The following is a 25,946-nucleotide window of genomic DNA, read 5'->3' as shown; positions in this document are numbered from 1 at the left end:
GAAAGCATTTCTTCCCTCTCTCAAAGGGAAGGTATTAGTACAGGTGTTCACGGACAACTGAAACAAGCACAGCGGGTGGGGTCATGGACCCTTTGTCAAGAGGCTCTGGGCCTCTGGATGTGGCTGGAACTACAGGGCGTTTCCCTGGTGGTTCAACATCTGGCAGGCTCTCTGAACGCCTGAGCGGATGAACTCAGCCGACAATGCTTAGTCGAACATGAGTGGCATCTCCATCCAGAGTTGCTCCAAGGTCTCTTTCAGCAGTGGGGAGAGCCTTGTTTAGATATGTTCCCCTCCGCAGTGAGCAGTATTGTGTGTTGGAGTTTTCATGGCGGCAGTGGTCAGCACCGCTTTTCATCTTGAGAGGAACTAAAAACTCTTGTACACCTTTCTGCCCTTACCACTTCTGCCCAGAGTTCTCAAGAAGATCAAAAACAACCATGCCCAAGTAATCCTTGTAGCTCTACACTGGGCACGAAGAGTCTGGTATCCCGATCTACTGAGCATGGCCATCAATCCTCGGATCAGAATGCCTCTTCAGGAGGATCTTCTGTCGCAGTGCAGCGGAGGGTTTCCGCCCAAACCTGTCCAACCTCTGCCTTCTTGCATGGAGATTGAGTGTGGCAGTTGACAGCTTTTGACCTTCTGCCCATAGTTTGTAAGGTTATCCTGGCAGCCAGACATCCCTCCACCAAAACAGTTATATGCCTGACATTGGAATACTTTTGTGGCATGGAGCACAGACAAGTCTGTTCACCCTCTCTATGAAGTGCTGTTGTTTATCCTTTCTTTGGCCCAGCAGGGCTCTGCCACGGGCACTCTCAAAGGTTATCTGTCTGCCATTTCTGCTTTTTTGCGGTTGCCTGGTCAACCTTCCTTGTTTGTCTCCCATTATAAATAACTTCCTTAAAGACCTTACTCACATGATTCCGCCTTCCCCATTCATTATGCCCCAATGGGATTTGAATTTGGTTCTGACATTCCTGATGTGTTTTCCTTTCAAACCTCTTCACAAATGTCCTCTCAGGCTTCTCACTTTGAAAGCAGCCTTCCTTGTGGCCATTACATCTGCCCGCAGGGTAAGCGAGGTGCAGGCATTATCATCTAAGACACCTTACCTTTCCATCTATGCAGACAAACTGGTGCTTCCCAACAGGGCCTCCTTTCTGCCAAAAGTGGTCATGCCCCTCCATGTAGGGAAATCCATCACCTTGCCTATTTGTTATGGACCCTCACTTCCTTCTAAGGAAGAGAAAAAAACCCACTGCCTCGACCCAAACAGATAACTGGCGTCCTACCTTGATCTTACCAAAGAGTTCCAGGTGGATGATTAACTCTTTGTTAGTTATGTGGGTGCGAAGAAAGGTTGGGAAGTACAGAACAGAACCATCCCCAGATAGGTTCTACTCTGCATTAAAATGTGCTACATACTGGCTAAGAAGCATCCCCCTGAGGGTTTGTGTGCTCATTCTAACAGGGTTAAAGCTGCAACCACTGCGTTAACACGCAGAGCTCCTATCCTTAATCTCTGTATGGTGGCAACCTGGACAGTCAGGTCCTTAGCGACAAGCACTTTGCCCGTTTGGTCCTGCAGGACTTTCTGGTATGATCTTAGTTCACAGACCCACCTCCATGGATAGTATTGTGTGGGTATCTAGTCTAAATTAAGGAATCCGCAACCAGATGTCTCTATCAGATGGACAAGGTACTTATCTTTGATAACGCCTTATCTGGTAGAGACACATTCTAGTTGCAGATTCCTTACCAACCCACCCATCCTCCCCGCTGTGCAAACTGAGTTCTCGGGACATGGACTCCCCTTTCAAAGCACCATTGGTCAGTGTTTTTCATGACTCTGCGCTTCGAGCGTGGAAAGTCGTGAAAAGAAACTGATGTCAGCACGTGGGGTGGCACCTATATAGGACCCACGACGTCATATCAGATGACTGACGTGGAGCCGATTGACGCCACCTAACGGCACACAGGGGTACTGCTCGAGAAAAATCTCCAGATCCATACTGACGAAATTCAATGGTAAGGAATCTGCAACTAGATATTGTCTGTACCAGATAAGGCATTACCAAAGAAGGTAAGTAGCTTGTCCTACATCACCATGTGGTCTTAAACAAAATGTATATAAACTTCAAATATTCATTGCTTTTTAATGTATACAATTGTTCTAAACAATAGGCATCAGGTGCATGAAAAAGAGGAATTCAAAGCTTTGAAAACTCTGAATATCTTCTACCAAGCAGGAACATCAAAAGCTGGGAATCCAGTTTTCTATTACATTGCCCGAAGGTAAGGTTGATTTAAGATTTGTTTTTAAATTGCTATATATTTTTTACTGTAAATATGACATTTATATTTTATAAATGTACAGCATAAGTGTTTACACTGGTAGTTTATCATGGCATTTATTTAACTTCAAGTGATTCATAAGTTATTCAAAATTATTTTAAATAGAGATTTGTTTTCTTTGCTTTTACCTGAGACTTACTTTAAATCTGTGGATTAATTTACTTATACCTGTGTGCACTGAAGCGACATTGTTTCAAAATTGTGCATTTCATAGCAATACTAACACATCAAAGATAATTTTAATTATCTCAATTATGAAGCCGCAATTTTTTTTATTTCTTAAAGTTTAGTTGATCTATTGTTTCTTTTGACCCTAGTTTGTAACTTAACTATGAAATCCTTGATTTTTCTATATAGCAAAAAGGGTGAACGGTGTATTTACTTTTTGATTTGTATATTTGTTGTTTTGCAGTTGTAGTGTATATTGACACTGCTGTTTTGGAGCACTTTATATTAGGATTAATGTTACATAATCAGGAGAAACAGGAATTTCTAGTGGCTGGGCTACAATAAGGCTCAAACTCGAGCAGAAAAAGAGACCGAATTCTGTTTACAGAGGATAGGGGTTTTTAGAGGTGGTTAACTTCGAAATTAATTTTGGATTAGTAGTACTTATAAGGTCGTCTTGAATGAAGGATCAAGTTCCAGATTATTGGTGTGCTTGTAGAGAAGGAACAAGTTGTGATTCTCTTTTCCTTGAATCTGGGAGGTTCTAGGAGCATGGATTTGCACTGCATAGAGATACAGAGATCAATCCTGGAAAGGCAGTTTTTGTGGCAAGTACTTAGTAGTGTCCCAGTACAAGTCTTTGTGGGTAATGCAGGTCACTTTTAATATGCTTCTAGTTTCTACCAGGAGCCAATTGAAAGCACTGGAATAACATGTTTGAAGCTTCTCACTCCTGAGATCAGTCTTACTGCAGCATTGAGAGTTGCTTTCATGTGTGTCAGGTGTGTTTTTTGGGACTCCTCTGAGCATTACCATAGTCGAGTCCTGAGATGACTAGAGATTGTACTACTATTTTAAAATCTGCTTCTGGAATAAAGAGTTTTTCTTGTTTCTGAATAGTCTGAGTTTGCAGTCTTTCTTATGGAATTTATGTAAACTTGTAGCTTGACATTTTTTTCTAGAGTGATGCTGAGAGACTTGGTGCATTCAAGTAAATGTGGGTATGCAGTCTAGTACGTTTTCCAAGGCCAACCAGTCTAGGACCAATGTTGTACCTCGAGGATGGGAAGACGAGGAGGAATTCAGTCTGCAGCAGGTTTAGCTTCAAGTGGCTGTTCTGTCGAATCTGGACTAGAAAGAGTATGTCCTCTCGATATAATTTTTTTACATGTAGCTGTGTATCATCTGGATAGAAATTATATGAGAGATTGTAGTCTTTTAGAATTGGTGGTCATAATTTCCAGGTATAGAGTGGAATGTGCTGGGAATCAAATTGAACCTTGCGGAGAACTTTGGATTGCAAGGGCACCTCTGACAGAGATGACATTCTTATTTATTGAGATCAGTTCTTTATGTGAGGAAAACCAACTTGCATCTTTTTCATTTAGTCCCATTCCGTCCTTGAGGGATGTGAGTGAGTTGGAATGATTGATTGTGTTGGGGGCCACAGACTGGTCGAGGAGGGTGGATAGATTGGAATCTCCCTAGTCCAGTAGTAGTAGTGTGTCATCAATCTTCCTTTGAATAGATATTTCTGTGCTACAGTCAACTGAAGATTATCTAGTAGGTTGTAGTTTTCAATGTGTTGTTCAAGTTGAGTTGAAATGCAGATTGCCATTAATTTTTTTTAATAGCAGAGGAAGACGTTTTTTTTTTAAATAATGTTGTTTTATGTTAGTTTTTTACGCGTGGGGTGATCTGTCCTGTTGTCAGACAACCATAGACTTTGGGTTGGGCCAGTCAGAAATTGATCAAATGGTCCAGCAGGGTGGGATACGAGTGCTCACCTTGCTTATTAATGTGGAGGGAATTGAATCAGCAAAGTGCGAGGATGGTCTGTTTCCCCAAAACTGCTCCAGACTGTATTGATCTTGCAAGCTGAAGAAAACGATGGGCATCTACTGAATTGTTTGACAGTGATAACTAAATATATTTAATCTTCTCTAGAAACAGATCTTGACATCAGTCTCCGTAGTTAGCTGAGTATGTTGACTGACTCTGTTAAAAATCCCTTCGGATGGTTTCTTGATTGGTATAATTAAGATTTGAAGAAGAAAGCTTAGGTGTTAAAGACATTTCTTTTTGTATCTTTTCCTTTCAGTGCAAAGTTAGACCAAATTCAATGTTAAAGGGTTTTGTCTTTTCTTCGTCCAACTAATCAAAGTTGCCTCCTCTATTTGTTTTGTTCCTTGTTGTACCATTTAGAAGAGTTTTGGGGAGGGGTGCCTCTTTCGTTTAATGGGTGCCCTCCTTCCATTATGATGGCTGTGGTTTAATTATGTGGTGAGTGCTATCATGTGGCTTGCTGTTTGCTCCTCAATGGTGATTTGGAGCTATGACAAGATGTTTGAGGTAAATCCTTACGTTTTCATTAGTCTTGTTTATCTGACCCATTATTTTGGACTGTTTATTGGACCTATAGTTGCAGTTCTCTCAGAGGTGAGGGTGAAGTGAATGACTAAGTGGTATGACCAGTCAACTGGTAGCAGAAACTCAGAGGCTGCAGGCTAGGTCCGGTGGGGTGTCACGGGCACACCACTGGTCGGACAGGGCAGAAGGCCACCTACTGGTCGATGCTGCACCGGGGGTCAGGTTCTCCAAGGCCTGGGGGATGCAGGTGCAGTGTGTCCCTGAGGTGTCGGATATCTTTGTCCGGAGCTCGCGGTCAGGGGGGTCCTCTGGATTCTCTCTGCAGGCGTCGTCATGGGGGCTTGGAGTGGTCAACCCAGGGTGGACTCCTGCTCCCAATCGGCCTGGGGACCCTTTTTTGCTGGGTGGACCACCTGGACATGGGCTGTGGGCATTGGGTGCACAGGGATCAGGACTCACGTGTCTGGAGTGAGGTGGGAGTCCTTGGTAGAAAGTTTATTTGGGACAGAGCCGCTGTCCTCGGAAGATCTTGGTCCTTTTGGGTGCAGGGCAGTCCTCCGAAGTAGGCAGAGGTCGCTGTGCCCGCTGGATGCGTCGCTGTTCTTTTTGCAGGTTGTTTGAAACAGGAGACAGGCCGGTAGGGCTGGGGCCAAAGTAGTTGTTGTCTTCCTTCTTCTCTGCTGGGGTTTCAGCTTAGCAGTCCTTCTTCTTTGTAGGTCACTAGAAATCTGGTGAGCTGGATTCAGGGAGGCCCTTAAATCCTAGATTTAGGGGCGTGTTAGGGTCAGGGGGCAGTAGCCAATGGGTACTGTCCCTGAAGATGGCTACACTCTCTTGTGCCCACTCCCTTTGGGAACGGGGGCAAATTCCTATCCCTATTGGTCACTGTCCTCCAAACCAAGATGGAGGATTCTGCAGGGAGGGGGCGACCTCAGCTCTGGACACCTTAGGGGTGGTCCTGGCTGGGGTGGTCACTCCTCATTGTTTTCACTAATTTTCCCGCTGGACTTGATGCCAAAAGTGAGGCTTTGTCAAGGGGCGGGAATCTCCACTAGCTGGAGTGCCCTGGGGCACTGTAATCTGAGGCTTGAGCCTTCGAGGCTCACCGCCAGGTGTTACAATTCCTGCAGGGGAAGGTATAAAGCACCTCGACCCAGGACAGGCTTTGTTTCTGACCACAGAGTGCACAAAGGCACCACCCCATGTGGTTAGAAACTCGTCTGAAAGTGGCAGGCAGTCACGGACCGGCAAGTCCTACACTAGCAGTTGGGCCAACATACAAGAGGCATCTCTAAGATTCCCTCTGTGTGCATTTTTCAATAAATCCCACACTGGCATCAGTGTGGGTTTATTGTGCTGAGAAGTTTGATACCAAACTTCCCATTCTTCAGTGAGGCCATTATGGTGCTGTGGAGTTCGTAATGACAAACTCCCAGACCATATACTCAACATGGCTACACTGCACTTACAATGTCTAAGAATGGACTTAGACACTGTAGGGGCATATTGCTCATGTAGCTATGCCCTCACCTGTGGTTTAGTGCACCCTGCGTTAGGGCTGTAAAGCCTGCTAGAGGGGTGACTTATCCATGCCACAGGCAGTGGTTTGTAGGCATGGCACCCTGATAGGGGTGCCATGTCGACTTTGTATTTTTCTCCCCACTGGCATAGACAAGCTGCAAGGCAGTGTGTATGTGCTGAGTGAGGGATCCCCCGGGTGGCATAATAGACGCTGCAGCCCTTCAAGACCTCCCCTGGCCACAGGGCATTTGGTACCAGGGGTACCTTTTACATTGGACTTAACTGTGTGCCAGGGCTGTGCCAATTGTGGGAACAAAGGTACAGTTTTAGGGAAAGAACACTGGTGCTGGGGCCTGGTAAGCAGGGTCCCAACACACTTTGAATCAAAGCTGACATCAACACTAGGCAAAAAGTGTTGGGGTGGTAATCATGCCAACAGTGGCACTTTCCTACAAAAGCTTTTTCCACTCTGGTATCATGCAGTGCCTTTAGAACGCAGTCTCAGCAGCGAATGTGTCTTTATCACCCATTCCTTTACCAAGCAAGTGTTTACAGCGACTTGCTTTAGGAAACTCGTTGTTGGATTTTAAGTCCACCACTTTCCCTTCTGTTGTGCAGACTGGAGTTGGAATAGTAAATTTTACTATTCCAACGTTCATTGCTTCCCTACGGCAAGTCGTAACAACATGCGTGGTAAAGGAATGCATGTTAACAATGCATTTGTTATTTAGACACACGTAAAGGCATATGTGATAAATGCATGTGTGGTTCTCTCACACTGCTGGTGTTCCTGAAGTTTGATAAGATGGAAAATGGAGATTGAACATTATCCAATTGATAGCTGAAGCTTGGATGATAATGCTACCTTTGTTGTAGGTGGAAATAGACATTTCTGATTTGAAGTTAGTAGATGGTGCTATTGTGGGTTTGAGACCATACAGGGTTTTTGTAGTGTGAGTAACAAGTAGATAGTTCTTGAAGAGGCCTTTCCAGCTGGAGGTGTTATGAAAAATGAAAATCTGGTCGGTTTTCAAACACCCTTTCTTTGTGCAATGGTATTGATAAGGGTCTCTGGAACTTTCTTTCAATAGTCTTTGTTTATAGTTCTTGGCCTTTTAGAGAGATTAGAAGGGAAAGTGATCTTGTAGGAGTTTGGGCCAGCAGGAGTGGACTTCATTTGAATTTGGCAGCTTCTTGGGTACTGAGAACATGAATTGAGCAATATGCTTGAATTGGAAGTTCCCAGATGGATGATAGATTGGCTACTGTGGCTTGGACCAGAGTTAATGTCAGGGGTCAGACAATTGTGAAAACAAGTGAGAAGTAGTGACATAGCAGTCATTCTTTGGTTTTTAATGTTAAGGTGGCTCCTAGGTCACAAAGGTGTGAAAAGGGAATGCGGCATTCTGTGCAGTTTGTCCACTGTCCATGGTTGGGCTCGCAGTACAGAGATGGTGAGGTTGTTGGGAAGGAGAGTCATGATCACTGTGGCCAACAGCTGTGCTACTCTCAGCTGAAGATTCTGTGTGTTGTAAAGGGATGTTGTATTTGGATCTCATTATACTAAATGAGACTGCTGGATTCGGTCTGCAGCACCACAAGGTTGTGGGGGACTGAGTCCAACTCCACAGTGTGTGACAACTGTCTGCCTTACCCTTTCGGCCAGCTAGCAGTACCTAAAAGTGGTGGTAATTTGTGGCAGCTGTGCGCATGACATTCTGATTTCTCAGGGAAATCGTGTTGCTACAGATGTCATCTCTTTCTCTCACTTACACTTGTCTCACATATGCAAAGACAAACAGACGCAAAATTGGTTCAATGTATTTTATTGAATTAAGGGCGTTCTAGATAAAATGACATGTAATGCAATGATTAAGATGATAAAACACAATAATAATATCATTACGGTGAATAAAGAAAGTGAAACACAGGAAAAGTCCCACCTTAGTGTTGGAATGCTAAGTGTCAGGATTCCTACCTACGGCAATAAGGTACTACTAGAGCACATAAGTGTTGGCCCTAATTCACCCTTAAGGATCCCTAGGAAGACACCATCCCCCATACATGAATATGTTAGTAGCGAATAGGGCAATCAGTCTACTGAGAGTCCATTTCCATGTAGGCGGAAAAGACTTCAAGTCTCAGCAGACAGCTGCAATGAATCGACAGCATGCAGTGGCAATTTCTCTGGCTGGAGCTCTTCCTCGAACAGGGGACAGAGGGAAGTTTTATTAAAAAAAAAAAAAAAAAAGCTGGTGTTCTGAGATTACTACCCTAACGTGGGAACATGTATGTTTCTCATGAAGTGACAAAGATTGTGGTGGTCCACTTTGTACTGACAACATTATCGAGTACAGCCTTGAGCAGAGCACAGAACGAGAGTGCAAGACTAAAAGGAATGAAAACAGTTTCTGTGCTGGAAGTGTATGAGATCAAAGAAAAGAAAACATCAGCAGAACAAATCTGCTCAGAAAATAAAATGAATTGTTATTAGACTAAAGAAAACAAGCTGCAGGCCTACTGGTAAAATAACTTGCCCATAAAAATCTGCTAAAGTAACCTCCGACAAGGAGGTCCCTTTTCTGTGATGACTTAAGCGAAAGGATAAATGCTGTGCCTAGAGAGTAGATCCAGCCTCTTGTGCAAATGCAGGGTGAGAGAATGGAGGCCCATGCTCAGAAAACATTTCAGGAAAGGGTGAGAAAGGGGGATGAGATTGGGGTGCAAGATCCAGAGGGTGTCTCATTTGCTGTAGTTGGCTGGCAATGAGTCTGTGCACAAGCTTGAACAGGCGTGGCAAGGTCAGTTGGAGTGAGTCGCTCAGGAGAGCACAATGAATTGAGCAATGTGACGTATGGGAAACAGTCTAGCACCTCGCTCTAAGGTTCAGCTGGTTTCACTTTTGTTGGGCTTTGGTCGAGGTGAATGTCTCACTACAAAGGAGGCTGACTGGACTGGCCACACGGAGCGTCCTCATGAGACTTCAGCTGGTGCGTGGGAGTAACTGCCTGCAATGTCTCGTCTGTACCAGGTCGTTCTCCAGCAGGGTCCTCTCAAGGCCAGAGGGGAGGCCAAGTCACTGCAAGGAATTTTTAGGGTCAAGCCTGCAAGTGCATGCCCTTGCGTCTTGTATGTCAGGTGCTGTTATCATCAGTAAAGGGCTTGGAAGCCCACCAGTCGCTCACTATTTGTTGCTTTGCCTGGCACTCTGCTTTACAGCCTTGTAATTCGTCAAGGCATGTCTGGCATCATGTCCATTCCTCAGTCTAAAGCAGGGATCAAGACCTAATTGTTTTCAACTTAATTAGTGCCCATCTGCTGCTCCCGACGTGATTGAGATACTATTTTGTTCTAACTTCGAATGCCCCCCAAACAAAAGGCTTGTGACTGGCAAAAACGTGCTCAGCAGGTCAAACAATATTGCAAAGTTTTATTTTTTAAAGCTAACTGTATTTTCTGTGGTTAAGTCGTCTTTTCTCAGTTTTCACTCCTGTTTTTTTTTTTATATTTGCTCGTGGGTGCCGTTGTTTAAAGACGACAACTTGTTCGAAATATGCGTGACCCATTGCATTGCAAATGCTTGTTGCTTTTGTGACCTACTGCTTCATGCTCTTGCTTCTCACAAATAGGTCTCGGCTACTAAAGGGTAGGGTGGTGAAGGCAAACCGGGGGTTTTCAGCAGTTTTGATCCTTGGCCTATGAGCTCATTATAGAGCATCAATGTCAGCAGCCATCTTGCATCTATTCCTGCCTTCTACACTTATGGGTTTTCCCCTGTGGTATGTCTCTCTGCAAGGAGCTATTTTATGTGAATCAGTGCTGAACTTTATAGTTGGATCTTTCCATATCAGTGGGTACACATGGATATATATATAGGAGCGCTGGCTTCTGGAAAGACACTAACAGTTGTAAGAAACGCTCATCCCATGTTGATTGTGTGGTTAAACATTCAAAACATACTGTTGAGCCTTATTGCGTGCGGATTGCACTACACAGCTGTTTCGGGGTTGTGTATCTAGGCAGCCCTTCCCACCCACGAGATGAGCTTGGCTTTCAGCAGGTTACATTGTGTTTTGAAATGTAGTCCCTTTACAAAATCTCAGTCCGATGAATACCAAGATCTGAAACCAGTGGTGCATATGGACATGATGGACAACTTTGCTTTAAAATCTACCCGAATGTTGTGTGAAAGCCTGAGTGATACCCGTGCGCGTAGGCTTATAGCAGGAACTCAGTCAGTTCAGCTGGTTATTATTAATTTACATTTATATAGCACCCGGTCTGTCATTCGTATGTCATCACAGCACCTTACAGCAGTCTGGGATATGACTTTCCAAATGTTTCCATTGCAGCACGGAGTTTGAAATCTTTTAGAGAAGAACTGCAGTCATTAGGGTGTTAATTGGGGGTGACGAAGGTTTGTAACAAATTGCAAACATATTACCTCAGTGGGTGTAGTGCTGTGTGGACGGGTGTGTCTAAGTGCTGTAACAAATTGCTTGCATATTACCTCAGTGGGTGTAGTGAAGTGTGGACGGATGTGCCAAAGTGCTGTAACAAATTGCTATTGCTTACAAATTACCTCAGTGGGTTCAGCAAAATATGCTGTGCCAAAAATGCAGCACCGTAATGACTTCGATGCTTTTGCATAACGCTGCACAGTGGATGCCCACCAAGGGAAAGAATGCTTGTATTTCTGCAGTTAAAAAAAAAAAAACATTTGAAAGGGAACATCCTTTAACACATTTCATCTTCTTTAAAAGCCAAGTCATCTCATTATTGCAAATAGTGATGGAAAAGTAACTGTATCGGTGCCCTATGGTCTGTGTGAATAAGAAGTGTATGTTGATGGAGGCGCTGCTGGAGCACAAGCTTCGAAAGGTTCAGTTGAAGGTGTCCCTGGGTTCTGTCACGAAGAGCTGGACATTTTTAGCATTCTTCCCATACGTAAACCTCACCAGGTATTCACATCCCTTATATTGACTTCGTCAAGTTTAGAAACAAACTGCTTAACAAAGGTGCATGCCAATACTGACAGGCAGATACCATCATCCCTTGCTCTTTTATCAGAGGGTTTTGTGGTGGTGCTGGTGGTCAGTGGACGAAGGAAGGTAACATGAAGCCGCTTGTTCATGTCTGTTCTGCTCTCCTCTCAGCATACACTAATCCCTACTTAGAAAATATTCTATATTCTTAGATGGATTTTGGATTTGTACATTTGAGGGATATCACGCCATGGAAAATGTACAGTATGCTTCTGGACAGCAGTAGACCGGGTTCCAGGGCTACGGAAATGTAGGTGTTCTGAAATTAAACCGCCTTGGGAATTTCTGTTCCATTGAGACGAGTAGAGGTCATTTTGATGCAGAGCATTTTTTTTACTGTACCTGTACGAGTAAATGAACGACTAGGTTGTAAAGCCTACGACATTCACCGTCTGCGTCTAGCCTCTACCTTGGCACTCTCGAATGAGACATTCTGAGGCTTGTCTGACACCTGTTAGGTAATCATGTCATGTTTATTTTAAGGTCACATAAATAATTTCATTAAAAAATAAACAAAGGCAAATCTTAACATACTTATTCTTCTAAACATTTCTGCAACTCGAGCACAAAACATGAGTTCCTAATGCAGGCGTTTATAATGATATCATGCAACGTCCCTGCCTTTTTTATTGACTAACGAAAAACAAAGTTATATTCTGTAGAAAGTACAAAATACAGGGCCAAATTCTTTGCACAGAGGATCCATGTCAAATAGAAGATCATAGAAAAGAGAACAAACACTAAATAATAATTTCTTACGAAAAAGAGATAAATATTCTGTCCTTGTGCCGACCAGGTCCTTGGATAATAGCAGCAGCATCCATTTAAATAGTAGATACGTGACCTTTTCAAGTTTTGAGAAACTGATTGCAGATGCTTGCATCAGGCATAACCGGGTTGGCACCAGTTTCATGCTTAATGGACAGGTAAAATAAAGGCAACTATAACGTAAAAAGACATTCTTCATAGGTAGAAGAAACTATACACTATTCATAATTTGGAAACTGGCTGTTCTGGCTTCTGAGCAGTGTGTTATCATGTAAGAGTGACTTAGTCAAGCTTTGGACTGTGTGCTCTAACATGACCATGCAGGCAACAGGAGAACACATTAGTGAAGCTGCTGGTGTGAAACTGGGCTTATTCAAACCTGAAAGTGTCCTCTTAGTTGTACAACTGTCCATATTAATGATGGAACATGTTTTCCTCAAATATCTGCTTTGCCACTTCTAAAAGGATCCTAACATATGCAACCTGCTGTGTCCTATGTTTCACTTGTTAATGCATTAAGTGTGTTTTAAAAGTCTGATCGTTCGCCGGTGTGAAGAAACCTGGATGGTGACTGGCACGGGGTACGTAGTAAAGACGAAAATTAGGCTTTTCACGCATTTGGTAGCACGCTCTCTCTGTACTGGAATGTGGTCTGATTGGTCGGTATTTGTAAAATGGAGCTGTGTGAGTTCATGTTAATAGGTATAAATATATTTGGTTTCCCAAACATTTGATCTGTTGAGTAGCTCCCTAGAGACTGGAGTGCGGAAGACAGAAGATGCTGAGAACGGGTGATCTCGGCAGCAAGAGGTTACATTATACATTCCCTGTGGCAGAAAGTGAAGGGCATTTCTACAACCCTACGCTGCTGACACACTTGTACACACAATCCGTTGTAATAATATCTGAAATCTGCTCTAAAAACTGTGCACCAAGTACACACGCCAGCACTGGGTTTGTGACACTGTTTTGAAATCTCTCTTACTCTTGCGACCTCATGAAGAGCCTCTGTGATAGTATCCACTCCGGAAGTGGCTAAGTGGATCCAGGGCTCCTTTTTCACGGTGACAGCAGTTCATTTCCGGTGGGCACGTGCTCTGCAGACGCAGCACCTGAAATGTTCGATTCTCTGGCAAGTCGTGCATTGTAAATTGCGGGGAAAGTAAGAATGTGCAGCAATGCAATATCTCCTTTCAATCCAAGCAGGAGCCCCGTAATTGCAACTGTGCGGATCACTGACCGAACACAGAGGACAAAAATATCGTGTGGGCAGAATATCGTCCAAAATATCGAGAAGGTTATTGCAAATAGGTAAGTATAGATTAATTATTCTTAACTCCATATTTACGTACCTCGATGAGGTGTGTGTGTGTGTATATATATATATATATATATATATATATATATATATGTGTGTATATATATATATATATATATGTGTATATATATATATATATATATACATATACATATATATATATATCATAAAGGTTCATATTTGTGGAGTTAAGTGCGCTAAAAATTTGGTTTTCCATAGAAATTGACGTTCACAGTATTCTTGTCCTCGATATTCTTGAGGTAATATTTTGTCCATGGTATGTTTGACTCGATATTTTGTCCAAGCACACTAGTTGGTGTTAGTTGGTCTGCTAAAGCATTTTCTGATTGTGTGACCCATGTCTTTTAAAGCAGATCTCTTGGTTGATTTAACATGTAAACTGAGTGCACCATCATTTTCTTTTGATTATTCTGAAGTTATAGATTTCTTGCTTCAGCTGTCCTGGTTACCATACTCTTTCTTCCAGTGAATACCTATATTTCATTATCTGATGGTGATTATAGCGCATAATGAGTAACTGCTATGTAGTGGTAAGGAATATAATTTATGACATACCCGAATTGTTTGCCATCTGTATACATCTCTGATTTCATTCTACTCACGTTTGGGAATTTATCTCTGTATTGTGGCAAAACCGGAAACTGTAATGTGGGAGCAAATAGCCAACGTGTGGGCAGAAGAGACTGCTTTTGTGTCCACTCGTCCCTCCCACAATTCCATAGTTGTTGTCTTTTACCCCTTTCGTACCTCACCTAAATATTTTCTAATCCCTCCCCCGTTTGGATGGCAACCTCTGTAGTTTTTATACCCCGTGCTTCACTCTTCAGAATCTTTTTTTTCCCTTTTGCCAGGTGTTTTGCAATTGAGAGATCGCCTTTTCAGCAAATCCTTTTGGAGTGGAAATATGATAATTTGGTCCAAGAATGACGGCCTGTAAGAGAGCCGCCCCCTGCTTGTCACTCACAGGACCTTTGCTCCCTTTCTTGGGTGCTGGCACCAGGCTAGACCCTGCACTTTCTCCAAGGAGATGGCACAGGAACGCCTCTGGATTGAAGATTCCAAGTACCAGATAAAGGCTGCATACTTTTGTTTTCATAGCTGATCAGAGCTCTTTTGCTTTCAGTCCATTCCTGGCTCCACCATACTTACTGTAGCTTTTGTAATCCTCGTTATAATTACTGTTGAGTCAGCTAATATAAGAACTTGAAGAGTTTCAGGTTTATTCAGCTCGTTCTGCCTTTGGTAGGCGAAGTTCAGTCCATTAGCTAGTGTGTTCTGCCCCTCTAAGGTTGCCATCTTCTTCCGACTTCTGTCTTGAACAATTTAAGGTTGATGTCTGCACTTTAGGATATCAGTGACATATCAAGGGTGTCATGTGGTAGCAAAAGGATAGCTTAATTGTGCCCAGTTGTGCCATTTACACTCCTTGGCCCATCTGCCACTGCACTTGCTACACTAATGACAGGACCCCAAGCCCCCCTCTCCTACGACTGACACCTAATTCAGACTATAGGGACCTGTGCCCACCCCGTTCTACAACTGGCGACCACCTTGCCCAAGTGTTTTCAAAGGTTCTATGGAAGCAAGGAAAATGGACCTTGGTTCCCCTCTTTGATAATAAGACAGCCAGATATAGTGTGTAGTGGTGCCATCAAAACGCTGGTCCTCTGACACTACTACACCTACTGCACTAACAGTAGGACCACTCTCCGGACTAGGGTTGCGCCTCTACTGCCGATGGCTGTACTTTCTCTTGTGCTTTCATGGGGCCCTTTCCTCATTTAATTTTTGGATTGTTTCACATTGTTCTGGTTTTCTATCAATGATGAGATGCCGTGCAGAGGAGAACAACGATAATTTAACACATTTCAAAATATTCATTTTGTCTATGGACCCTACATCCATGATTACTGAAAGCTGGCTGTTGTGTTATATTGGCGAAGAAAACTAGAGTGATACAAATAGAATGAAAGTTAAAAACTGTTTACTTCAAGAATTGATGGACTTGGATCTAACCCTCTATCGGTCATAAATTAGTGCACTCGCTCGGCCTGTTAAGGGACTTGTCAGTGTTTATTAAAAACTTGGTTATTAACCTTTTCACTTGGAAGGCATCCACCAAACATTTAATTCCCTGAACTTTAGAGTCTAAGTGATGTATTCAAAATGCCAAGACTTGTTTTCCAATACGCCTCATAACATTATATGTTCTGAAATGAAAGATGATTATTTTCAGCTTGATTGAGCTTTTAATTAACAGATCACATTCATGCGAATGGAAATTGAAAGTGCACTGCTGCATTAATGTATTTTGATTATAGCAATGTTATTTCTTTAATTTTAAGTCACAGAGGAGTTCACTCATATTTACTGATCATATGAAAAAATGGATGCAAAAACAAAAGTATGCCTTTAACCGTGCCTGTCTCCCTTTCATAACCTGTGGGTGTCGGTGCCCGTGGTCCTGGTAAGATCCTTGTCGGCGCCACCTTTTGGTGGGAACAGATGGGTATCTGTGCTACCTGCTGACGGAGCAAGGGCGGACCCTTTAGCTGTTAACCACCGCATAGTACAGCACATCTATGTCCTTTGTGTGGGTGCATGTCCTCGCCAGTTCAATGTATTCCACCCACAGGCGTGGAGCGGCACCTGCTTCTCCCTCAAGTTGCAGGTGCGTCTTGTACTCTGTTTTCTCCCGAAATACTTTTGTTGTTTTTTCACTCAGTGCTGCCTGTTCCATCAAATCAAGTAGCATATGTCACAGCTGTCCTGCTTTTGGCTATGTTTGTTATGCTTTGAGAGTGCTTCAGCTGATTCTGTAAACCCTGTCTCTCCTCTTTGTGTAAGAGTCATCTGGTTTCTTCCTGTAACCAGTGCATGCCCATGTATCCCTCCGGAGCAGACTGCTGTGTGCATTCAGAGTAAGAGCGTCATTGCCTCGCAGGGGGTGCATTTCATCATTATGGGAAGACGGCAAGGCAGGAGTATGGGTTCTTGTAAGCTAAGCACAGACCCAAGCACCTTTTCTGTCAGTGATACGAGTACCCCTTCATGTGTGGAGCTCACCCTAATGGCCCTGCACAAGTGGTGCGGGTGATGACGTAGAGGGTAGCACAAGTATTTTTCACTCATTGCCTGATGTGTTTTAGTTGGGTCTGCTTGACAACGCCCACGGAAACAGCATTAAATAGCTATGAGCCGAGGTGCTTTCATGGACCAATTTTTTCTGCTCCAAAAAGCCTGTTACTCTGTTTGGTTGTGTCCCATTCACAGAATTTGTGCGCTGAGGTTTTGTAACTGCACTGCAATGTTGGATTCGTAGTCCCTGCAGTGCTGCTGGCTAGTTGCACAGGAATGTCGAGCACACCTGCCCCCTGAGGTGCACTCTGCAGAAGACCTTAGGTCTCATTGTGGGGTCAGTTTGTGAGCCTGGTGAGATATGTTCAACTCGGAGCTTCTCCCCCTCTCCGTAGGTGGGTGTAAGGCAGCAAGCACGAGAAAGGCAAGGCGCACCTCTTCCAGAGCTCGGGCACGATTCCCCATTTCCATCTCACTCATTAGGTACAGGAGTCACGTGGTCCAGCCAGGTTTGCATCTCTAGTTAACCATCCATCTTGCTGAGATGCTCCTCTGATACCAGACCAGAACTGGACACTGGAGTATATTCCTCCTGACCTGCCCCCCTCAAGCCCCAATTCCTGTATTGGATGGAAAGGAGTTAAAGAGTTGTTTAGATGATTTTCAGATACATTTCAAGACATCTGGACCTTTCGAGGCCACTTGCAGGTACTAGTAGTCTTTTTCACTGCAGTGCCCCTTTTTTCTCTCCGTTTCTCTGGGAAGGAGGACTCCGTGTCAAACAGTTCTGCAAACCTGTCCTTCTTTACAAGGAGCACCTAGAGCTTGAGTTGAATATGCCTGCTCCACTTTCCCGGGATCCACGCTCAGGAGTCACCAGTTTGCTAATGCTCCGTGTGCAGTTCAGTTCAAAATCATTCTGGATGCTTTTTGTCGAAAGCAGAAGGTGAAGGGGATTGCTCTAGTCCTACCTGGACCGACTCTTCCCTAGAAACTGATGATGCTCCTTCTGGGTCTAAAGTGCCAGCCTATGCCAGCACCAGCTCACTCTTTAATGCAGTTGTGCTACCCATTTCTGTCCATTTTTATACACACCCAGTCCCAGCAGGACTGTCAAGGATGGTTGAGGCTCCAGTTGTTGCATCTCACAGGCTTCGTCAACACAAGAGCTCATGTTTGTAGATTTCAGGCAGTGACACAGAGGCCTGTACTGAATGATTAAAGATACCTTTCACCGCAATAAGCAGACTGTTGACTGCGACCAAAGGTCTACGATATTTTCCTTATTGAGACACAGATACCCTCACCAGTAAATGGGGTATCCACCCGGTGGTGTCAGTCATTGCTCCATTACTAAAGCAAGTGCTTAAATTTGAGTTCAAGATGCTGATTCAAGCTCAGCAGGACTGGAAGAAGCCGGGCACAGTCACAACAAATAAGAACAAATATCAAGCACACAAACCCAGCACCATCTTTGTCTCTCATTCCCCACTCCTTCAGTTTGTTATGGTGATGGCAGTGTTTTCCTCCTTCGTAAGCAAGGAAGTAAATGGGCAGTAGACCTGCATACGTTCTGGACAAAACTATGGCAAGGGCTGAACCATTACACCTGTCTGCTTCCAGACTATACCCAGGACTGGAAGTTTATGATTTACTTAAGCCACAAATAGAGCGTTGAGGATTGCTTTAAAGAGCATAGTTGGACATAGTCCACCACAGGGAGAAACCTAAAGCACTTGAGTGGGAAACTTCTCTCAGGGTTTATTGTAATACTCTTCATTAGGTTTAGTTTGACATGTATACCGAGTACTGCATGCACAACAAATGGATGTTTTAGCAGGTTCTTAAGAGTAAAGCTTATTTATTCAGAAAGTACTTAGTACACAGTAAGTGTGGTAAATTAAAAACACTGATCATTGGTAAAAGTATTCCCCTGAAAAAAACGTTATTCTGTTGTACTGCTTCATATTTTAAAGTAGTATGCAGTACCCCTCCTCTCCTGTACAGCCCCCCACGCACACTTTTGTATCAAGCTTGTCAAAAAGCAGTTGTCATTTGAAGGTGCTCGTGGCTGAAGAGCGGGGTCCTAAAGACGTCTCTCATGTCTGCCACAAATGTGTTGACAGACTTCCACCTGAATAAATAAATATTTCTCTCTTTCTCTGCAAGGGTAGGCCACCTTGACAGAGGAAGCGCTGCACAAGTCACATTGCATTAGTTTTTACTAGCCTAGAAGCCGGCTCTCTGTTCTACAGAGCAACTCTTTATAGCCTTTCCTCACAGTAATGCCAGATGAGCTGCCTGTAAGGTCGCCATTTTATTCTTCAGTGCCCACCACTGCACAGATCCTCCCCTGCCTTCCATGTCCAGGCAGCGTCAGTGGCATTCTCCAGGCATGTACCTGTCACATCAACGTGTCGGGCTGGTGCTTAGACCACTCTCAGGTCACGCTCTTGAGGCTTCCTCCAGAAGTAATGCACAGTTTGGGCTGGTGGTTCTACAGAATAAGTGACCAAAGACCTTTGCTGCCTAATACTGTATCTCCTCCTTCTCAGTTCTTTAGCTTAGTGGATAAAATGACCTACGAAGACTCCGTTACTGATGGTCCTTTTCTTCTTCCAAACTATCAATAATGTTCGCCAGCTACTCCACCATCAAAATAACTGGCACTTTTTCCCACCTTTTTTTTTTTTTTTAAATGGAGTGCATACCCACTTGGGTGTGAGCTGAGGCGGAGTACGAGGGGTTCCACTGTGTGAGAGTATTACATATGTGTAACATACACAAAGTTCATTTTAGCAACTAAAACATCAATTTCATCTACTGTACATAGGTGGCGTCAGTATCCGCAGGGTTGATAAAATAGAGCCCACACACTAGCAGTAACGCAGACTTAAGAAAAGTAGCTAATTTCTTTTAGGAGTAACTTCCCACAGAACGAACAGAGTTTGATATTTTTTTTTTTTTTTTTTTTTAAACAAAACTCTCCTTTGTCTTATTTTTAAATTGTGGAGTGGAGTGCTTCCAAGTGCAAGCAAAGCTCTGCTACATGCCTACATAAAACCGGATTTATGGAGTATTGTGTTATAGTTATAACCAAACTGTTATGAGAATATGCGGAAATACTACATAGGTTCATGGATAATAGTCACTGAAGTTCATTAACAAATGGTACAAATTCATCATTAATAAAGCAAATGTTTGTGCATTATCAGCTACAAACCAATGGTGCAAAAGCACAACTAAAAGTGTGCTTTTTGAGAGTAGATTTAAATCTTAATTGTATCCTGTATTAGTTTGGTGAATGTTTGTCTAAAAATGCCAAGTAAAAAATCGGGATGATGCTTCAAAAATAACTTGAATAATTATGTGACTTTTTCTCTTAGAAGAATTGTCATGTCCATTCATGCTTGTGTTCCCAATTTTTGAAGGTAATAGAACAGCACAAATAGATTAACTATTTTGCCTACAATCGAACAATCTGCACCTTACAAATGCCTAGAACAAAACTAAGATAATATAATATAACAATATGGTCAAGTGGAGAACTCTGGATTAGTTCTCTGGTCTCCTTGTCCCATACCCTAGCTGCCAGGCATCAGGTAACCATGAGGTACCTGTTTTTGTGGTGTTCTGGTGACACAGGCAGACAGTGGAAGAAATTTGTAATATATGGCCCATGTAAGGAGAATTTATGGTATGTAGATCTCCACCTTTCTTTACTTTGAACCTTGTACTTAAGTTGCATTTTTTCTCCACCCATGTCCCAAAACAGTTGTGCTTAAATAACTCTAATTAAATGCCAACAAAAAGATTTAAAAACCAAGACCTTCAAAGTCAAGTTACTCCTCATGTATTTCCCTCTGTCCGGCCATCTTTAGCAAGCCTGATCTATGGATATTTCTTTTTTACATTCTCAAACCTCTTCAAGCAGTGCAAAAATAATAACGTTATGACTTGTAGCATGTCCGCTAAGGTAGCCTAATCTTTTATAGTCACATTTTCTACTGTAGCTCAGAATGTGTGTAGGAACAAAAAAAAAGAGACCTGTATCAAATTAATCTCCTAAAACGCAGCAGTGAGTGTAAATTTATGAATTGGGTATAGAGGTCCATATCCTCTTCCCACCGTAAACTCCACTAGGTGACAAATCTACTTTCCTTGCTTACCCTTGCTTGCTAGCGAAAGCATATTGCAGTGCAGTATCCTTGAGAAGGCATGACCCTCTGAAGCATGGATGCTCTAAATTGAACTGGGAGGAGCGGACCCATGCCAGCTTTTCAGTTCTACAAGAATTACTTCTACTTAGAGTCATTGTATGTAAATTTATCTTAAGTGGATATCCTGAAAGTCTAGCTGGCATGGATCTAGTCCTTCTGGACTCGGGTGGACACCAGTTCTCTATTGAAGCCTTCTCTTTGTGGAGTTCATGTTTCTCTCTAAACAGTGGTGAAGGACTCACTTTCATGAACACCACGCATCTTAAATGCTATTCCCCAAACACATTCATCCAAAGAAAACCATCTTGAATTGTGAAGAAAGCCAAATCATACTGACTATAAACCCTTCACCACCCATTGCCAGATAAACCAACGCTTACTTGTGGAATCAACAAAAAAAGATGAAGCACCCTCCTTGCTGCACTAAAGTGATCACAAAGAATGTCAAAATTGTAACTACTCCATTCTAACTTTGCGCTGTGGTAAAACTTCTAACAATTACATATATTAGTAAACAGTCATGCATCAGAAATTCAAATGTACCGCAGGTGTGAACCTAAAGTTTTTTTTTTTATCTGTTGATCAATATTGTAAACATACATGATATTCTGTGAGTAAAAATGTATGGACATGAGGATCTGAGAAGACTTTCATAATTAAAAGGATATGTATTCTTTCAAATGGTAAAAAGATTTAGCAGCCGTTAACTATATTTCTGTATTGTTAACATGTTGCCTTCATAGGGTGCACTGTTAATTGTCCCAATCCTCAACATATTATAAAAACAATGAGAACCAAGTCCCTGCAGGTCCCGACTCCTCCTTGGATATATGTGAAGAAGAAAATGCATTCTTCACTTAGTATGAAAATGCTAACATATTGGATGCAAGAAACAGCACTACGTTCACCAGTATAATGTTGAAGGCAGCATGTTGATGGACAATTGCGGAGGATGGTGTGTTGCTGTTTAGAATGCTGATGGTTGGCTGCTTTTGCACCAGAATGGTAGTTACGGTTTGTTGTGATGTGCCTGGTAGTGTTGTTGGCTTCCCGCCGTCGATATTTAAAGTGATTATGGTTGATGATTGCTTCCCTAAGTGGGAGCTTAAGTCTATGATAACGGATTCTTTGATAAGGGCAGGCTCCCTTGTAGCAGCCACATACACATTACTCTCTACTGCGGAACCATCTTCATCAAGTACAGAACTTACCGTGCATGTAATAAATGTGCTTGCTTTGCTTGGAGTGCTGTCTTGAATTTGATCATTCAATTGAGTTGCTTTAGTAGTTTCATCTGCCAGAGAACGATATTTTGTAGTTCCTCTTGCTGCTCCCCCAGTAATGAGGATGTGTGTCCCTTGAGCTTCTGCCATTGTTGGGGATAATGTGATGTTCCGCCTTGAGAGTGTTTGCTTAGGGCATGGGTACCCATCCACAACTGCTGTGGTTTCCATTGTCCATTCTAGCAAATAGGTGATATTTTGCTTTGTGTTGCAAGACCAGGGGTTGTGGTGAAGAGTTATCGTTTGGAGCTGAAGTAGATGTTCGAAAGATCCATTTGGAATGTGTGTGAACCTGTTGCTGTGTAGATATAGGCTTGCAAGGAAAGGTAACCTCACCAGTGTGTTTGGCAGAATTTGTGTGAGAAAGTTGTTTGATAGGTCTACAGTCTCGATGTTGTAAGGCAGGTTTGTCGGGACTGTCCAAAGTTTGTTGCTGCTGAGATTGAGAGATCTAAGGCTAATCAAAGTGTTGTTTATGAGAACTGCTCTCTCAAGCCGATTTTTAGAAATATCCAGCAGCCTAAGATTCCACTGGTGGGATGTGTCATGTTTGTGGAGCATTCTAATGTTATTGTTTGCTGCATATAATTCCCAGAGGGATCTGGGCAGGTGGGAAGGAATGCTGCTGAGTAAGTTATGTGAAATATCAAGTGTTCTCAGATTGGTGAACCTAGTCAGCTGGTGGTCCAGGTTGAAGAAGCGGTTGTGTGACAGGTTTAGGTAGGTAATGTTATCTTGAAGTCCTTGTGGCAGCGTACTCAGGTTCCTGTCGGAGCAGTCCGCATGCCTGCTGCCTGCAAAGCACGAACAGTCAAAGGGACAGAGGCCCAGAACATTGGAACTGGAGACCAGAATCGTCAGCAGACTGAGAGTGGTTTTCACCTTCCGGCATTCCATGGTTTCCTGAAAACAAACGTGTAGGACAGGGAGTAAAATAAGTGTACATTCATGAACAGCTGGGCCCTCATTAAAATTGTCTTTGTAATTTTGTTTCGTACAGAACATATTCTAATCGACATTACGACCTGCGTGGAGACACCGCTCCTAAAGGTCTCTGCCCTGTGCACATTTTTCCGAGAAAAACCGGGCGAAAGCGTATGAAATAGAGGGACAACATGCGGGACTCCCATGGTTATTCCTCATTCCCCTGAGTCAGCCTTGTCACACTATGGTAATCCCACACATTGAAATACATCGAGGTATTGATAGTTCTAGGTATGAGGGCTTAAACGGTGTTCCTGCGCTATGTAAATGATGATTTGTAGTCAAATTAGTTTTTTTGTTTTAAGATGAAAAGAATCCAAATTGAGATTGTATTCTCTTGGTAGAAAAGAAATCTGAGAAGGCGATCATGTCATTTCATTTCCCACGACGACCATGCACCCCATGATGCTAGCACCGGGGGGACTGGCTGGCTGTTGTAAGCTGTTTTCCTTGACGCTGCGGTACAAGCGATTCAGCGCCACACATATTGGTAGTAGCCGCTGTATAAATGCTGCACTATCAATATATGCAATATTGACCCTCTCTCTTTCCGAGCGGTTTTAATCGAGGGGCTCAGGAAGCTACTGTGGCCTGAAGCCAGCTACACACTGTAGCAGGTGAACTGAATGGAACTGCTCTCAAACCCTTTCATCATTCGCCTGATTTGCGCGCGAACCAAGAGAAATGCGTTCTCTTTATGGCGAGAGGTCAGTATAATGCCTTCAGGTTCATGTATTGTCACACAGGCAGGTGGATGCAACAGCTAAACAGATGCACTGCTGTGTGATTTGCTTAAATTAACGACGGCATGTTCATGCCTAACTAACTGCACTATCCCCTTGCACAAAGCTTGCACTAAAAGCCAGGGTTAATTCGGAATGTCTGTCACCTCAGGACAAAAAGTAAACATACGGTTATAAAATGATACTTCACACCTGGACGTAAAAACATGTACGTGGCTTTTTTTAAGTTGCAGATCAATACCCCGTTTTGTGTAGAGCAATGTTCAGTGCTGAAACACCATAGATTGGCGTTTGCAGAAAAGGTGCGAACTAACCGCATGTGTGCGCGTCCTCGCACGTGCGAGAAGCACCGCCGAGCTGAGGCCAGGGTGCAGTGGCCGGCAGCCCTTCGCGAACTGGCCTCCCGGTGAGCTTGACATTAACCCACACGCCGTCCTCCTTGTGGACGGGCAGTGCATCCTCACACGTGCGAGGCACCTGCCCTAAATTACACCGAGCCGCAGCCGCTGCGCAGTGGCAGGGGAGGATGAACGCACTCACCGTGCTCCTCGGTGGGCGGTCAGGGCATCCCTTCTGTGGACGGTCCTCCCAGCCTCTGGCTCTCTGCCTCTCTCTGTAGACTGCTCGGTCCCCTCCGCTGCACTGTGGGGCTAGCAGCCCGAGGACTGCAGAGGTGTCACTCGTGCTGACTCAGATATATTGGGAGGACTGCACACTCGGCGTAATGCTGCTTTCTTTATCTGATTACGAGCCTGCTCTGTCATTGGGCGAGGAGGCGCCTGCACGTTTATTTACGTGGTTACATACCACCCACTGCCTGCTTTCATGGCTGTTTTCAATTACTGTGATTTCCCTGCACGGTCGTGGTGTCACGCCTGACCCAGTGCCCTGTGGCATGGTATGGTTAGTCAGACGTTGGTGTTTCTCAAGTTAACCATTGGTCGAAGATCTTTGCATTAGTTATGGTTTTGTTTATATACAAGTAGTCCACGTTTCTGGAACAACCAGGCGTAAGTTGATCAATGAGTAGTACATACACCCTTATGCATGGTTTGTCATTTTTTTTATTGCAATGGTGAATAGTGATAATTTGTGAAATACTTAAATATTACAGAGCTGGCAATAGCTTCTTTGTAGGTATGGCATTGTTGAACTGGTAGGACAAACTCGTTTTGTCTGTTTATGAACTTTGAATCTCTACGAAGGGGTGTGACTGCTTTTACCAGATTTTGTTCACCTTGATCAAGAAAGGACGAAATAAAAAATAGAGTGCAAAAGTTCCATATTCTGTGTCCAGAAGCATTTTTTTTGTTTTTTGTTTGCTGTTCTGGACCTCAAAGACTGCTGGACGTTCACACAAAACTTTGTACTAATGAAGAACCAGGTCCAGTTATAGGTTTAATTTACAATTGAAACGTCTGTCCTATAGTTTTCAAGAAACAAAGTGGGAAAATGAGGAAACAGAATTGAGAGGTTAAATATAGCATCTGTGATGTCAGATTTGCAGATTGCTTCCGAAACCTCAAATTCGACAACAAAAATCTAGAATCGGCATTGATAGTTCGTGAACCGTAGAGATCTTCAACTCTTAAATAAAAAAAAAAAGGGGGGGGTTGTCACTTTGGTTTCAGTTACGTTATTTTCTAATCCACAAACATATTTCCAGGGTCCATGTGAGGTCAAGGTGATACATTTTCTCCCAAAGAAAGATGGGGACATACCTAAGAGTGAAATAAGATGCACTAATTCCTACCGGCTACATTGTTGTCTTAATGAGGTTCCAACGTAGACTTGGTATATTCCATAGAATTGTCGTTCTACAATGTCAGAAATTGTATTCAAACAAGCTTATTCAGTTTATACTTTGATATCAGCTTAATTGCATGACCCTGCAGAGACACAGCAATGGAAGGAGCCTTGCAATAATTTATTGTTTTTTCAGTTAATAAATTCATCACAATATTACCGCATTCATGATACAATTTAAAATATATATAAATTAAAAACAACACATGAATAAGACTCATAGGCAGTGCACCAACTTCATAAAACCTTGAGTACGGAGA

General features: G+C 43.2%; 2 protein-coding genes across 9 annotated transcripts in view; one reads left to right on the top strand and one right to left on the bottom strand.

Moving 5' to 3' along the window:
- Nucleotides 1-25,946, top strand: part of NF1 (neurofibromin 1) — a 1,379,374-nt gene that overhangs the window by 824,169 nt on the left and 529,259 nt on the right. For all 8 annotated transcript variants that reach the window (XM_069226659.1, XM_069226655.1, XM_069226657.1 and 5 more), the window contains one exon: nucleotides 2,191-2,301. In XM_069226659.1, coding sequence (XP_069082760.1) covers nucleotides 2,191-2,301 — 111 coding nt within the window. The remainder of the gene's footprint in view (nucleotides 1-2,190; nucleotides 2,302-25,946) is intronic.
- Nucleotides 19,627-24,568, bottom strand: OMG (oligodendrocyte myelin glycoprotein). The gene is made up of 2 exons (XM_069226652.1): nucleotides 24,421-24,568; nucleotides 19,627-23,056 (listed from the first exon to the last, which is right to left on the bottom strand). Exon 2 carries the CDS (start codon nucleotides 23,048-23,050, stop codon nucleotides 21,728-21,730), a length of 1,323 nt encoding a protein of 440 aa, XP_069082753.1. The 5' UTR covers nucleotides 23,051-23,056; nucleotides 24,421-24,568; the 3' UTR covers nucleotides 19,627-21,727.

This window comes from Pleurodeles waltl, chromosome 3_2 (assembly GCF_031143425.1).
Source record: "Pleurodeles waltl isolate 20211129_DDA chromosome 3_2, aPleWal1.hap1.20221129, whole genome shotgun sequence".
NCBI classification, from domain to species: domain Eukaryota; kingdom Metazoa; phylum Chordata; class Amphibia; order Caudata; family Salamandridae; genus Pleurodeles; species Pleurodeles waltl.
The sequence above is the reverse complement of the archived record's forward strand: the minus strand, read 5'-3'. Positions and strand labels throughout refer to the sequence as shown.

Bases quoted from the DNA above. Each gene is read 5' to 3' on its own strand.
- OMG (XM_069226652.1), bottom strand. From the start codon at position 23,050: ATGGAATGCCGGAAGGTGAAAACCACTCTCAGTCTGCTGACGATTCTG.